At 42.4% G+C, this 14560-nt stretch overlaps 1 protein-coding gene across 4 annotated transcripts in view; it reads left to right on the top strand.

The window, feature by feature from the left end:
- Positions 1-14560, top strand: part of NLRC4 (NLR family CARD domain containing 4) — a 48629-nt gene that overhangs the window by 22191 nt on the left and 11878 nt on the right. For 2 of the 4 annotated variants that reach the window (XR_003547963.1, XM_006168806.3), the window contains exons 6-8: positions 5278-5448; positions 7639-7728; positions 8671-8838. Coding sequence is in view for 3 of the 4 variants with exons in the window: in XM_006168806.3 (XP_006168868.1) it covers positions 5278-5448; positions 7639-7728; positions 8671-8838 (429 nt within the window). In the remaining variant the exon portion in view is untranslated. The remainder of the gene's footprint in view (positions 1-5277; positions 5449-7638; positions 7729-8670; positions 8839-14560) is intronic. The other 2 variants (XM_027768418.1, XM_006168808.3) reach the window with 2 other exon arrangements.

Consider the following 14560-nt stretch of genomic DNA (forward strand, 5'->3'; position numbering starts at 1 on the left):
GTAATGGCGCTGTTGCTGGACGCCCATGTAGTCGACTGTGGTTCAAGTCCTGGATCCAGTGGCTTAAACTCATGCCTAGCGCATGTGCATGCGTGCCCAAGATCCCAAGAGGAGAATGGGGGAGAAGGGATTGCAGCATGGTCATTCCCCCTGGGGCGTGATTTCTTGCTTTCAGTCTCTCTGTCTCTCTCTGTCTTTCTGGCAAGCACACGTGCCCTATAGCAAAAACCTCTCTCAAAACAAACAAACAAACAAACAAACAAACAAAACAAACAACTTTATTGTATTGGGACCAGCAGATGGTTCAATGGTTTTCAATGGTTACTTTGCTGGATTCCCACATAGTCTACCTTGGTTAGAGTCCCAGACTCGGTGTCTTAAAACTCACACCAGATACTTGTGCGCATGTGCCCAAGATCCTGAGAGGAGAATGGAGGAGAAAGGATTGTAGAATAGCCATCCCCTGGGGGGTGATTTCTGCTTTCTGTTTCTCTGTCTCTCTCTCTCCCTCTGGCAAGCACATGTGCCCTACAGCAAAAATCTCTCTTAAGAAACAAACAAGAAATTATTGTATTTATTTATTCAGAAATAGAGAAGAAGAAATATAGACAGACACCTGCACGACGGTCCTTATGCCATGATCCTCCCTGAGCCTCAGCCAGCCAGCTCATGGGTACATGCACACACGTGCCTGTGCTCAGGCAGGTCCCAGGACACAAACCTAAGACTTTCCCTGAGTCCAGCTGCATTCCACTGTGCCACCACCTGGCCCCTTGACCAGTAGGTTTTTACCTTTATGTGAGTACATTGGTTTCCCTAGACATTTCACGCACTCTCATTACAGTTCTTCAACATCATTTTATTCAAATGGTATACCACTTGACTGTAATATTTTGAGTGTTGAAGTCATGACATGTTTTTAATTTTTTTTTGGGGGGGAGAGTTTTTTTGTTTTGTTTTGTTTTGTTTTTGCTGTAGGGTGCGTGCGCTCACCAGAGAGACAGAGAGAGATAAAGAGACAGAAAGAGAGAAATCACCTCCTGGGGAGATGGCCACGCCGCAATCCCTTCTCCTCCATTCTCCTCTCAGGATCTTGGGCACGCACACACACACACCTGGCGTGAGTTTAAGCTACCGGGTCCAGGACTCGAACCCCGGTCGACTACATGGGAGTCCAGCGACATAGCCATTACACTAACTACTGGTTCCTGTTTTTAATGTTTTGCTGTTTATACTGTTAGATTCATAATTAGGTAAAAAATTATGAATGAAATGGAATGCAAGGAAAAAATGTGGATCAAGAAAATGTCAGAAATACAAGCAGAACACAGATTATGACAGGGAGTCAGGCCTTCCAACATAGGTTTCCTGTTGAAGCTACTTTCCTCCAGTGTCCCTGCTTTCCACCCCCCCACCCCCACTTACCCCCAATGCTTCAGTTAATGAGCATTCCCTCTGTAAAATGCTTCTTTATTCCTTCAACTTCATTCTTTTCCATTCTGCTTCCTGCCAAAAGACAGCTCTATCCTATAATTAAAACAAGGCTGATCTCTTTTTCCTTGTAGAGCCTGCATGAGAACAGTCAAATTAATTCAGTGTTCAATACACACTTATTGTATGCCTATGAATTACACAAACTATCAGAGCTGGAAGGATCCTGAGAGCATCTAGTTCAACCCATTCATTTTATAGAAAATTCCACTGGAACCTATGGTTTATTGACTTGCCCAAAGTCTCAGCGACTGGTAGAAAGGGATCAAAAGAATCTCTCAAGACAACTTGGTTCTACTATCAAGGAATCAAAACTTTAACTTGAATAAACCAGTCTAATTCTTTTCTTTTTTTTTTTTAAAGAGAGATTTTTGTTATAGGGCATGTGTGCTCGCTGGAGAGACAAAGCAAGAAATCACTCCCTGGAGGGATGGCCACACCCAATCCCTTTTCTTCCTTTCTTCTCTTGGGATTTTGGGCAAGCATGCACATGTGTCCAGCATGAGTTTGAGCCACTGGGTCCAAAACTCGAACTACGATTGGCCATGTGGGAATCCAGCAACATAACCATTATGCTATCTGCTGGTCCTATAAACCAGACTAATTATAAGTCATAATTTACTATTTTTTAAAAAGAGTTACTGTGCAGGAACCAGCAGTTAGCATAATGGCTATGTCGCTGAACTCCCATGTAGCCAACCACAGTTCAAATCCTGGACTCTGTAGCTTAAACTCACGCCAGGTGCATGTGCGTGCATGCCCAAGATCCTGAGAGGAGAATGGAGGAGAAGGGACTACAGTGTGGCCATCCCCCCTGGGGGGTGATTTCTTGCTTTCTATCTCTCTGTCTCTCTCTGTCTTTCTGGCGAGCGCGTGTGCCCTATAGCAAAAAAAAAAAAAAACTTCTTCAAAAAAAAAAAAAACGAACGAACAAAAAAAGAATTACTGTACAAAAATCAAACACTGTACTAGGCACTTTATATACTTCATCTCATTGAATCCTCACTATAGTCTTAATACATAGATATAATGATCTCTAAAGCTACAGCTAAAAGGTTGAATAACTAACTTGTCCATGTTTACACAATTATTATGTAGGAGATCCAGGAATTAGACTGGTTGTAAAATTCATGTTCGCAACCTTTAAGCTATATGCAACCCCATGACAATAACTGACATGTACTGAGGACTAACTATGTGCCCGACACCACACTAAACACTTTGCTTACATTATCTATGACTTTCCGAAAGCTCTGAAAGTTATTATTAATACCATATAGCTATTTTTAAGAATATTTTAATTTTATTTATTATTATATTTTAAAAACAGAATTATTTTATTCAACTTTATTTATGTATTTATTTATGTTTTTGTGTTTTTTTTTTTAGGGGTTTTTCCTATGGGGCGCAGGCCCTCGAGACAGACAGAGACAGAGAGACAGAAAGCGAGAAATCACCCCCCAGGGGGAATGGCCACGCCGCAATCCCTTCTCCTACATTCTCCTCTTGGGATCTTGGGCACGCACGCGCACGCACCCAGCGTGAGTTTAAGCCACCGGGTCCGGGACTCGAACCGCGGTCGACTACGTGGGAGTCCAGCGACATAGCCATTATGCAAACTGCTGGTCCCTTATGTATTTATTTTAATTTGACCAGAGAGGGACAGAGTGACAGAGAGAGAGAGAAAGGAGAGAGAGAGAAAGTGTGAAAAAATAAGCCTCTAGGTCTGTGACTAGAACCACGATTGGCCATGTGAGAGCCCAGTGCCTTAACCACCATGCCACCTGCCAGCCCCTATTATTACATTTTTAAAAGAGATTTTTTGCTGTATGGTGTGTGCCAGAGATACAGAGAAAGTCAGAGAGACAGAAAGTAAGAAAAGTGAGAAATCACCCCCAGTGGAGATGGCCACACCACAACCCATTCCCCTCCATTTTCCTCTCAGGATCTTGGGCATGAACGCACAGGGACCCAGCGTGAGTTTTAAGCCACCAGGTTTGGGATTCTAACCAGGGTTGACTATGTGGGAGTCTAGTGATATAACCATTACGCCATTTGCTGATCCCAATTATTATTATTATTTTAAATTCTCTATAGAGTATGTGGGCTCATCAGAGAGAGACAGAGAGAAAGTGCTCTGATCACCATGCCACCTACCTGTCCAACACCATATAGTTCTTTCTTGTAGGCTAGAATACTATCAAGATAAAGAAATACTTTAATGACACAAAGGTACATTCAGCCATTCCTCCACATTAGCTTTATTTATTTATTTAACGAATTATTTTGGGGACCAGCAATTAGCATAATGGCTATGTCGCTGGACTCCCACATAGTCGACCGCGGTTCGAGTCCCGGACCCGGTGGCTTGAATTCACGTCAGGTATGTGTGTGTGCGTGGCCAAGATCCCGAGAGGCGAACGGAGGAGAAGGGATTGCGGCATGGTCATCCCCCCGGGGGGTGATTTCTCGCTTTCTGTCTCTCTGTCTCTCTCTGTCTGTCTGGCGAGTGCACGCGCCCTATAGCATAAACCTCTCCCCCCAAAAAAATATTTTATTTAACTTTATTTATTTTAATTTAACCAGAGAGGGACAGAAAGAGAAAGAGGGAAAGTGAGAAAGCAAGTACCAGGTCTGAGACTCAAATCACTGTCAGTCATGTGGGAGTCCAGCACCCTCAACCCACCATACTAACTGCCAGCCCCCACATTAGCTTTAGGTGTAGGGATGAGGGACATGTTGGGATCCGCCCCCCCCATTTTTTTTTTTTTTTAATTTGCCATAGGGGTGTGTGTGTCCTCCAAGGAGGGGGAGAGAGAAAGCGAGACAGAGCGAGAGAAAGTGAGAAAGTCCGCCCGCCCCGAAGGCTTGACCACATCACAATCCCTTTTTCTCCAATTTCCTTTCAGAACCTTGGGCACACACACACACACACACACACACACACACACACATTCACCCACTGTGTTTTTCAAGCCATCATCTTCAGGATTTAACTGGTGTAATCAACCATGTGAGATCTAGCTTCTTTAACTACCATGTCACCTGGCTGTCCCTGGATGTTTTCAATTGTACTATTACTACAAGAGAAATCTTTCTCCTGGTTAAACATGCTGCATTGGATATGGCCTTCACTATAAAGCATCGGGTGGGCCCCATACTACGCAGTCCCAAGCAGGGCTCTTTGAGGCTGTAGATAGCTCACCAGAAGCATTCTAAGAAACCAAAGTCCCCTTGCTACCCCTTTGAACTCAACCAAACCCTAAGATTTCTGAGGGAATTTAAAGGACCATGCTCCCAGAAGTCTTCATTCACAAAAGAATTATTCACATTGGGAGCCACCAGATGGTGTGGTGGCTAAAGCATTGAACTCTCATATGGCCAATCATAGTTCAAATCCCAGATCTTGTGCCTTGCTTTCTCACTTTTCCTCTCTCTCAGATAAAATTAAATAATAATAATAATAAATAAAATTAAAATAAATAATTCTTTTTTAAAAAGGGTATACATTAATACATATTAAAAATACTACATAGTCACTATAGCTTTTTTTCATGCTACTAAGAAAATGACCTCCACATAACTGACCTTTGTGTGGTCCAGGAGACTGGAAAATAAGACTTGAAAGAAAAATAACTCTCTGTGACTCTTTGTAACTTGAAGTCTCTCCAGAATGAGCATAGAAAGGCATCTGTACAATTGTCCTTTGCTTTCTTTTCAGTCCATTGATTCATGTTTATCAAATTAACTTGGTATCCTAACTGATTTCTTTTTAATTTTTTGCAGCTGAGGGTTTGAAAAACCTGAGAAAGATGTGTTTGTTTTGTTTGACTCGCTTGTCTGACATCGGGGAGGGAATGGATTACATAATCAGGTCTTTATCAAGGGAACCCTGTGACCTTGAAGAAATCCAATTAGTCTCCTGCTGCCTGTCTGCAAATGCTGTGAAAACCCTAGGTAACTGGGTTTTAATGCTTCCATTAACCAAAGGAGACCAGTGGTAACAGATCCTGTGATACTTTAAACTAATGCATGCTAAATCTGGGAAGTGGAAATTTAATTTTAAGAGAAACTGGAAAAGGTAATAAAGCCTTGTCAGTAATATCCAGCCTGTTTTTAATACATTTTCTGCATGATTGAAATTAAAAGTGAATTTCAGAACAACTGAAGGTGTTACAACTTTAAAGGGAAAAGAAAGAAAATAAGAAATGGGGGCTGGTTCTGTGGTGTGGTGGTGAAGGCAGCCAGCTCCCATGTGATCAACCATGCTGTCTGAGCCCTGAATCTGGCAGCTTGAGAAACACACCAGGTGCACATGGGTGCACACCCAAAGTCGTAAAAGGAGGAAGAGATGGAAAAAAGACTGCAGTGTGACCATTCCCCGTGGAGAGTGCTTTCTCCCCTTCCTGGCTCTTGGACAAGTTCACACAACCCCTGGCAAAACAGATAGATAGATCCTTTAAACTTGTTAGCTATCTGAAAGCTAGAAAGCTCATACTTGGAGTTGAAACAGCGGCTCAAAGAATCCATTTTCCCAGTGTACCTTCTGAAAGGATAAGTTTCAGGTCAAAGGTTCCGTTACAGTTACTATGATGAATTCCAGGGGGAGATTTATAGATCCACTGAACATCTAGATAAAATGGGTATGAGTATTATAGAACAATTAGACCCTGTATCTTTTAGCAATTACTTGAAGAAATACCATAATACTATATGTGGAAGACATCCCATTAGGGTGTTATTAAATGCTATCACAGAGCTCCAGGAGAATGGAATGAATATGAGCTTTTCCTTTTTGAATTATGCCCAGTCAAGCCAGTGTAGAAACTGGCAAGACAGTTCAGTGAGTTACGCAGCCGGAGCACTCACGGTCCACTGAAGCTCTGAATCCTCAGGGATGCCACCTGCACATACTCATACTCTGTCCGGGGTCCCAGCCTAGCCTTTACCAAGATACTGGTCCTGGTTTGGGGGGATCTGAAACCTCCAACTAATAGAACTTTCTTCTCTTCTTTTCTAGTAGGTGTAGTCCTTCCCTAATTTCAACTCATTAAAAAATGCTTTATAGTTTAGGGCAGTGGAAGGAAGGCTGGCATCAAAATATTTTGATCAAAAAAGATGACAATGTAAAGGCCCAGTCGCCGCAGACAGTTGTTTGAAAGTAACTCGTAAAGCATTTACCATATCCTAAATTTGCACTCTTTGCAGACTTGTGCACATATATTCCGCTTTCAGAATAGTTTTGCAAATTGTACACAAACAAACAAAAAAAAAATGGGTGGAAGCTTTTTAATAAAGAAATTGCATTTATAAATGATCTGTATTAGAATATAATAAATCTCCAGTTATAGTCAATTACTACCCGTGTTGTACAACAGATACCTTCTATTTTAGTTGCTAAAAAGGGCTACACAACTCAAAAAAAAAAAAACTTGTTAGCTATCTGTCATGTAATTACTGCCTTATAAATATTTTTTTTAGAGTGTCTTTCTTCCATGAGCAACAGAGAAAAAGAAAGAGAGAGAGACAGGCACCCCCAATGCGGTCTTCATTACTGCTATCCACTCCCATTCTCAACCTACTTCTGATCATGGGCATGCACACACCTGGCATATCTAGAGGGTCTTCAGACTCTGACGCAGAACCTTCCTATATCATAGGATTTTTTTTTTTTTTTTTCAATTTGCCAGAGGGTGTGTGCCCTCACTAGAGACAGAGAGGAAAAGCGAGAAAGCACCTCCCATGGGGAATGGTCACACTGCAATCCTTTCCCCTTCACTTCTCTCTCCTTTAGGGATTTTGGGCACACATAGATGTATGTGGGCCAGGTGAGTTTTTCAAGCTGTCAGGTTTGGGACTCAAACCATGTAGTTGGCCAAGCTAGTTCCAGCTCTCATAAACACCAGGGCAAGGGCTAACCCAACCTGAGATTATTAATCAGAACCTTGGGCTAGGAAATATCTGCCCATTTGTTCATAACCATGGGACTCGGGATATCCAAGTACCTTTGGGAATAATTAATCAAGTCAAATGACAGTTTGTATTACCATCAACAAAGAAGACAAGGACTCATACTTCCAAGGACATTTAAAAATGCATATATAATTACCTGAAATTCTTTTTATCTTGAATTAAACTTTTTTCCAGCTCAGAATCTTCACAATTTGGTCAAACTGAATGTTCTCGATTTATCAGAAAACCACCTGGAAGATGGAAATAAAGCTCTACATGAACTGAGTAAGAATGAAATTCAGACAAAATATGATACTTAAATATGTATACTGGGCAGTCAGGAAAATATATCCTGAGTCCTGAGGTCTCTTTACCGTCTCGTGTGGCTCCAGCATCACAGAGCGTTGTGTTACTGCTGTGCCACCCACTGGCCCCGTGTAGCCCTTTCTTGAACTGCTCGTAAGGAATCCAGGCCCATGTCTTTTGAGCCACCAATCATTGCACTTGAGGCTCCCTCCTGCTTGGCTCCTTCAAGGAAGCTAGTATCTGAGAGTAGCTAAGGCTCAAAGCAAATCTGTGTAGTTGATAAGATTTTTTAGTGTCATGATGACATGTGGTTAAGACTGGATACATACTGTCTGGAATTTGCTTCAAAATAATACAAGAGGGGAACAGTTAGCGTAATGGCTATGTCGCTGAACTCCCACATAGTCGACTGTGGTTCGAGTTCCAGACCCGGTGGCTTAAAACTCACACTGGGCGCGTGTGCATGCGTGCCCAAGATCCCGAGAGGAGAATGGAGGAGAAGGGATTGCGGGGTGACCATCCCCCCGGGGGGTGATTTCTTGCTTTCTGTCTCTATGTCTCTCTCTGTCTATCTGGCGAGCGCATGTGCCTTATACCAAAACCTCTCCAAAAAAAAAAAAAAAGAAAAAGAAAAAAAATAATAATAATACAAGAGGAACTAGGTCAGGATTAAGCAAGATTACCCATGATTGGATGTTTGTCTAAATCTGGCTGATTAGTACACAGTTTCATTATCCTATTCCCCATAATGTTTATATGTACTTACTACTTTCCATAAAGATAACCCAAAACAAGAAGATTCTCATTGCAGATTGAGTACTCTGCAGAGCTACCAAACTGATCGTCCCTTCCCCCACATCCCTTCATCCTTCACCAAATTTGAGACGGTGCAGTTCCTCAACTGCTCTCTTTATCTTCAAGTCGACAGGCTGAACGTGCTGGAGCAGTTGACTGCACTGATGCTCCCCTGGTGCCACGGCGCACGAGACAACCTGCCTCGCCTGTTGGAGCAACTGGAAGAGGCACCGCAGGTCGTCAAGCTGGGGTTGAAAGACTGGAGACTCGGAGATGAAGACATTATCATTTTAGGTACGCATAGACATGGAGCCAAGAGAAAAGGACTTAGCCCTAAACTAGTTTTTAAGTTAGCTTTATTTATTTGATCCTTTATCTCCTCTCTTAAAAATACATATGTTATGTTTAAAGGGAGTTGACAAATGTTAAGGAGTGAGATGATTTAAACTACTTGCCTTCCTTCAGGTTTTTAGGAATTTTATCCAGATACACATTTTTTAAAAAATTGCCAGAGGGCACAGGCACTCGATAGAGATAGACAGAGAAGGTGAGAAAGCACCCCTCCATGGGGAATGGGTCATGCCACAATCCCTACTCCTCCATTGCTTCCGTCAGGACCCTGGGCACGCACACACACATGCCTATCGTGTTCCCCAAGCTACAAGGTATAGGACTCAAACTGTGCTGTTGGCCATGTGGGATTCAGATGCCTCAACCCCCAGGCCATGGGCAGGCCCCTGTACAGAATTAAAGATAAGGCATTCACAATATATGACATGGTATACAACAGGACATTAAAAAGTTTGTGGAGGGACCAGCAGAGGGCATAATGGTTACATCACTGGACTCTCACATAATCGATGCAGTTCAAGTCCTGGACCTGGCAGCTTAAAACTCATGTCAGGCATGTGTGCATGCCTGCCCAAAATCCAGAGAGGAGAATGGAGGAGAAGGGATTGCAGCGTGACTATCTCCCTGGGGGTGATTTCGCACTTTCTGTAAGCACACACAACCTATAGCAAAAATCTCTCCCTTAAAAGAAATGTTTGTAGGGACCAGCAGGTGACATGGTGGTTAAAGGCACTGGACACTACCACATAGCTGACCACGGTTCGAGTCCTGGACCTGGCGGTTTGCTTTCTCGCTTTCCCTCTCTCTCTCTGTCTCTCTCTCTGGTCAAATTAAAATAAATGAATGAATAAATAAAATTAAATAAATAATTCTTTAAATTTTTTTAAGTGTGTAGAAAAAAATAATATATGAATTTATTTTGGTGCAAAAATTATGCATAAATTTTTTTAGAATTTGCATTTTCCATAAACTTTTTGGAGCCCCCTCGTGTTTTATTAGTAATTACACTTCCTACCCTTAACTATTTGAAACTGAGCAATGTCCCTCTCACCTCGAGAAATATTTTTAAGACACTTGGGGTTTTTTTTGAGAGATTTTTGCTTTAGGGCGCATATACCTTGCTGGAGAGACAGACAGAGAGAAAGTGAGAAATAACCCCCTGGGCGGGATGACCACGCCAACAATCTCTTCATCTCCATTCTCCTCTGGGGATTTTGGGCAGGCATGCACATGCACCTGGCATGAGTTTTAAGCCACTGGGTCTGAAAGATACTCATTTGGTATTGAAAGCATGTAAAGGTAAATACAGCTGCCATCTAAACTAAGTCACAAAATATATTTTAGTAGTCATGATATAATCCAGAAACAAAGAGAACTAAATAAATGACTGAAAATGCCACTGACCTCGGGCCATACTACTTCATTCATTATCAATTTCTGTGTAATAAATTATCTCAAAACATAATAGCTTAAAACAATAACTGTTAGCTCACAGTTTTTGTGGTCAGGAATTTGGGATTAGTTTAGTTGGGTGTTCTGGTTCAGGCTTCCTTGTGAAAATGCCAACTAGATGTAGGCAGGGCTGCTAGAAGATCTGTTTCCTAGGTAGCTCCTCCCATGATTGGCAATTTAATGCTGGCTGTTGGTTGGGGGCCTTAGTTCCTCATCACTAGACTACTTCTTGGGTTAAGTATCTTCACAACACAGCAGCTCATTTCTTCCAGAGCAAGGAACCCAAGAGAAAAGCCCCTGGAAGCTGCAACGTTTTTTACGACCTAGGCTTGGAAGGTCATTGCCATATCCTACTTGTTACACAGGTTAACCCCATTCAGTATGTGAGGGGACAACATGGCAGCATAAATACCAAGAGGTCAGTATCACTGGGGCCATCTTGGAAGCTGTCCTACTGTCTAAAGTAAAGGATTAGTGAAATCAGTCTTGTCTGCTTTCATTTCCCTCATAACTTTTCTAGAATGTGTTTAATTTGCATTACATAAAATTTGCCATTTTAACCTTTTTTGGGGGGAAGACTGTTGCCATATAGTGCATGTCATCCTGGATAGAGACTGAGAGGAGAAAAGTGAGAAGTCATACCCCCTGAGGCGGGGGTGGCCATACTGCAAATACCTCAATCCCTTCTCTATTCTCCAATCAGGATCTTGGGCATGCATGAACGTCCATCTGGCATGTTTTTCAGGACACTGTGTCCAAGACTGAATCTGTGGCATCAACTATGTGGGATCCAGTGCCTTAACCACCATACCACCTGTTGCTCTCTACATTTTTTAAAAAAGAATTAATTTATTTTTATTATTTTTTAATTTTACTAGAGAAAGACAGAGAGAGAGGGAAAATGAGACAGCAAGCTACTAGGTCTGGAACTCGAACTGCTGTCAGCCATGTGGAAGTCCAGAGCCCTAACCACCATGCCACCTGCTGGCCCCACTGCCCTCCATTTTTAACCATTTTTTTTTTCTTTTTTTTGGAGAGGTTTTGGATATAGGGCGCGTGTGCTTGCCAGACAGAGAGAGACATAGAGACAGAAAGCAAGAAATCACCCCCGGGGGGATGGTCATGCCACAATCCCTTCTCCTCCATTCTCCTCTCGGGATCTTAGGCACGCATGCACACGCGCCCAGTGTGAGTTTTAAGCCACTGGGTCTGGGATGCAAACCGCAGTCGACTATGTGGGAGTCCAGCGACATAGCCATTATGCTAACTGATGGTTCCCCATTTTTAACCATTTTTTAAGAGTACAGTTTTGTGTCATTAAGTCACACTTTTTTGTAGCTATCACTATCATCTATCTCCAGAACTTTTTCATCTTCCCCAACTGAAACACTGACCTATTAAACATTAACTCTCATTTGCTCTTCTTTTTAAAACCTTCCCGTCTGGAGAACTTTACTTCTCAAAATCTTTATGGTGTCCAAAATTTTTAATGGTGTTTTAAGTTCTGGATTTTTCCTTCCCTCAACTCCTAACTTCACTAATATCTTCCCTACCCAATTCCCTGAATGAATCAAACCATAGCATTCTAGGTGTCATTCTTTCAAGCTCTTCCTATATTTCCAGATAATACTAGAGAAAGGTGGCTTCTGTGACAGACTAATTAGCTAGCTAACAAATAATCCCTCTCAGATAACCCTGTACCTTAAGTGAGTTGAACATGATGTGTCTGTTCAAGGAGGTCCTTGGGGGGGTTATCGAGACTTAATAATTCATGTGGAGTAGGAAGGCGTCTTTAGCACCTCTCGAATCTTTTAAGTAGGTAGCTGCCTACTTTTCTCACCAGAAAGCAGATGCTGTGTGCAATAAGAACTGAGTTAGGCAATAATTTGCCATTTGACCTTAATTTCGAATCACTTCTAGCTTCCATTTATAAATAAGAAAAAATAAACATAAGAGAAAGCAGCTGATTCCCACAAGTCTGGCTGTAATGAGGTACCCAAAACTGGAGGTTACAAAATGAGTGAAGGGACTAGAAGGTGGCAAAGTGGTTAAGGCATCTGATTCCCATATGGCCGACTGCAGTTTGAGTCCCAAATCCTGCAACCTGAAAATCACACTGGGCATGTGTGTGTCTATGTCCAAAGTCCTGAAAGGAGAGTGAAGAAGGGACTGTGGCATGGCCATCCCTGCTGGGGAGATGGTTTCTCACTTTCCCTCTCTCTGTCTCTCTCAGGCGAATACACATACCCTAAGGGGGCGGGGGGGGGGAGTGAAAACTAACAATTCAGTAGTATTTAACTAATTAGTTCTCAAAAATTTTTTTGCGGATGCTGTACAAGAGACAGAGAGAGAGGGAACTCCCTGTGAGGCATAGTCATGCTGAGTACTTTTTCCTCCATTTCTCCATCCCATCATGATTCTGGACATATACACATATATACCCAGCATGTTTTTCCAGCCTCTGGCCTGGGATTGGAGCTGAGGTCAGTCATGTGGGATCTGTCTCCCAATGTACAGCTTTTAACCACTGCACTACAGGGATGGCCTTTTTTTTTTTTTACATTTATTTATTTTTTCCATGATACACTCAAAGTTTAGGTCAGTGGGAAATAATTTTAATCAAAGAATTGCACATTTTCTTCCCACATATCCTGCCTTTGTCTTAGGAAATGATACTGTGATCCATTTCACTACAAGTAAAATATTACAAAATATTTACAGGAAAATATTAAAAATAACTCAAACAGGAAAGGCAAGATGAAATAAACTGGTTTTTCAGAAATCTCTATTCCAGTGCCCGCAGCACACAAGAGAGTTAAAACAGTAACTAAGATGCCCCTGATCACAAATTTCCAAAGAACTGGAGAAGGGGAAGAAAAGGGATGGAAATGGTGTGAAAGGGAAAGGATGTTAGCAGCACTGCTTCAATAACCAATCTAGATGGCCTTTCAGAAAAAATTTGAGAGGCATTTGGGGAATTACCATTATATCACTATAATAGGTATGAAATGAAATACAGCAAAACTCCAAGCCAGGACTGCCCTTAATTTTCAACCCTTTTGGAACTTACACTTGGCAGATAGAAATATTACAAATTCTTACTTACAAATTTTAACCAAAATATTTAAAACTAAATGTAAGAAAATACAGCAACAGGGGCCAACAGGTAGCATGCTGATTAAGGGCGCTGGACTCCCACATGGCCATGGTTTGAGTCCCAGACCTGGTGGCTTGCTTTCTCACTTTCCATCTCTCTCTCTCTCTCTGTCCCTCTCTGGTCAAATTAAAATAAAAAAACAAAGTTAAATAATTCTTTTTTTCTTTTTTTTTGAGAGAGATTTTTTATATAGGGCGCGTGCACTCACCAGAAAGACAGAGTTAGAGAGATAGAAAGCGAGGGGATGACCACGCCACAATCCCTTCTCCTCCATTCCCCTCTTGGGATCTTGGGCACGCACGCATGCGCGCCTGGCGTGAGTTAAAGCTACCGGGTCAGAGACTTGAACTGCGGTCAAATACGTGGGAGTCCAGCAACATAGCCATTATGCCAACTGCTGATCCCAATAATTAGGAAGAAAGGAAGGAAGGGAGGGAGGGAGGAAAGAAAGGAAAGGAAAGGAAAGGAAAGGAAAGGAAAGGAAAGGAAAGGAAAGGAAAGGAAAGGAAAGGATTCAGCACCAGCAGATGGTGTGGTGGCTGGAGGTCATGGCTGACCAGTTAGAGTCCTGGACTCGGAGGCTTGAACATCAGGCTGGGCTTGTATGCCAGCATGCCCAAGATCCCAGGAGGAAAACAGAGAAGAAATGATTGTGGTGTGGCCACCCACCGGTGGATGATTTCTCACTTTCCCTCTCACTGTCTCTGTCTCTCCTTTGCGAGCCCACATGCCCTATGGCAAAAACCTCTGGAGAAAAAAAAAAAGTTGTTCTTTGGGAAAAGGGCATTGAATAGACACTAAATGGCACCAGTATTGCATGCCATGCACAACTAGTGCTCTGTCTCACCTTTCAAGGAAACAAATGCAGAGAAGGGCCCAAAGTTTTTTTCAGAGGATGCACATGGAGAACTGGCAAGGACTGACAAGGACATGAAATGAAATTTGAGAAAGAGCAGGGAGGGGGACTGGCACATGGCATAGTGGTTTAGATGCCAGATTCCCACGTGGCTGACAAGTGGTTCAAGTCCCGGACTCTGTGGCTTGCTTTCTCTTTCC

Source organism: Tupaia chinensis, unplaced genomic scaffold (assembly GCF_000334495.1).
Source record: "Tupaia chinensis unplaced genomic scaffold, TupChi_1.0 Scaffold146177_1, whole genome shotgun sequence".
NCBI lineage: Eukaryota > Metazoa > Chordata > Mammalia > Scandentia > Tupaiidae > Tupaia > Tupaia belangeri.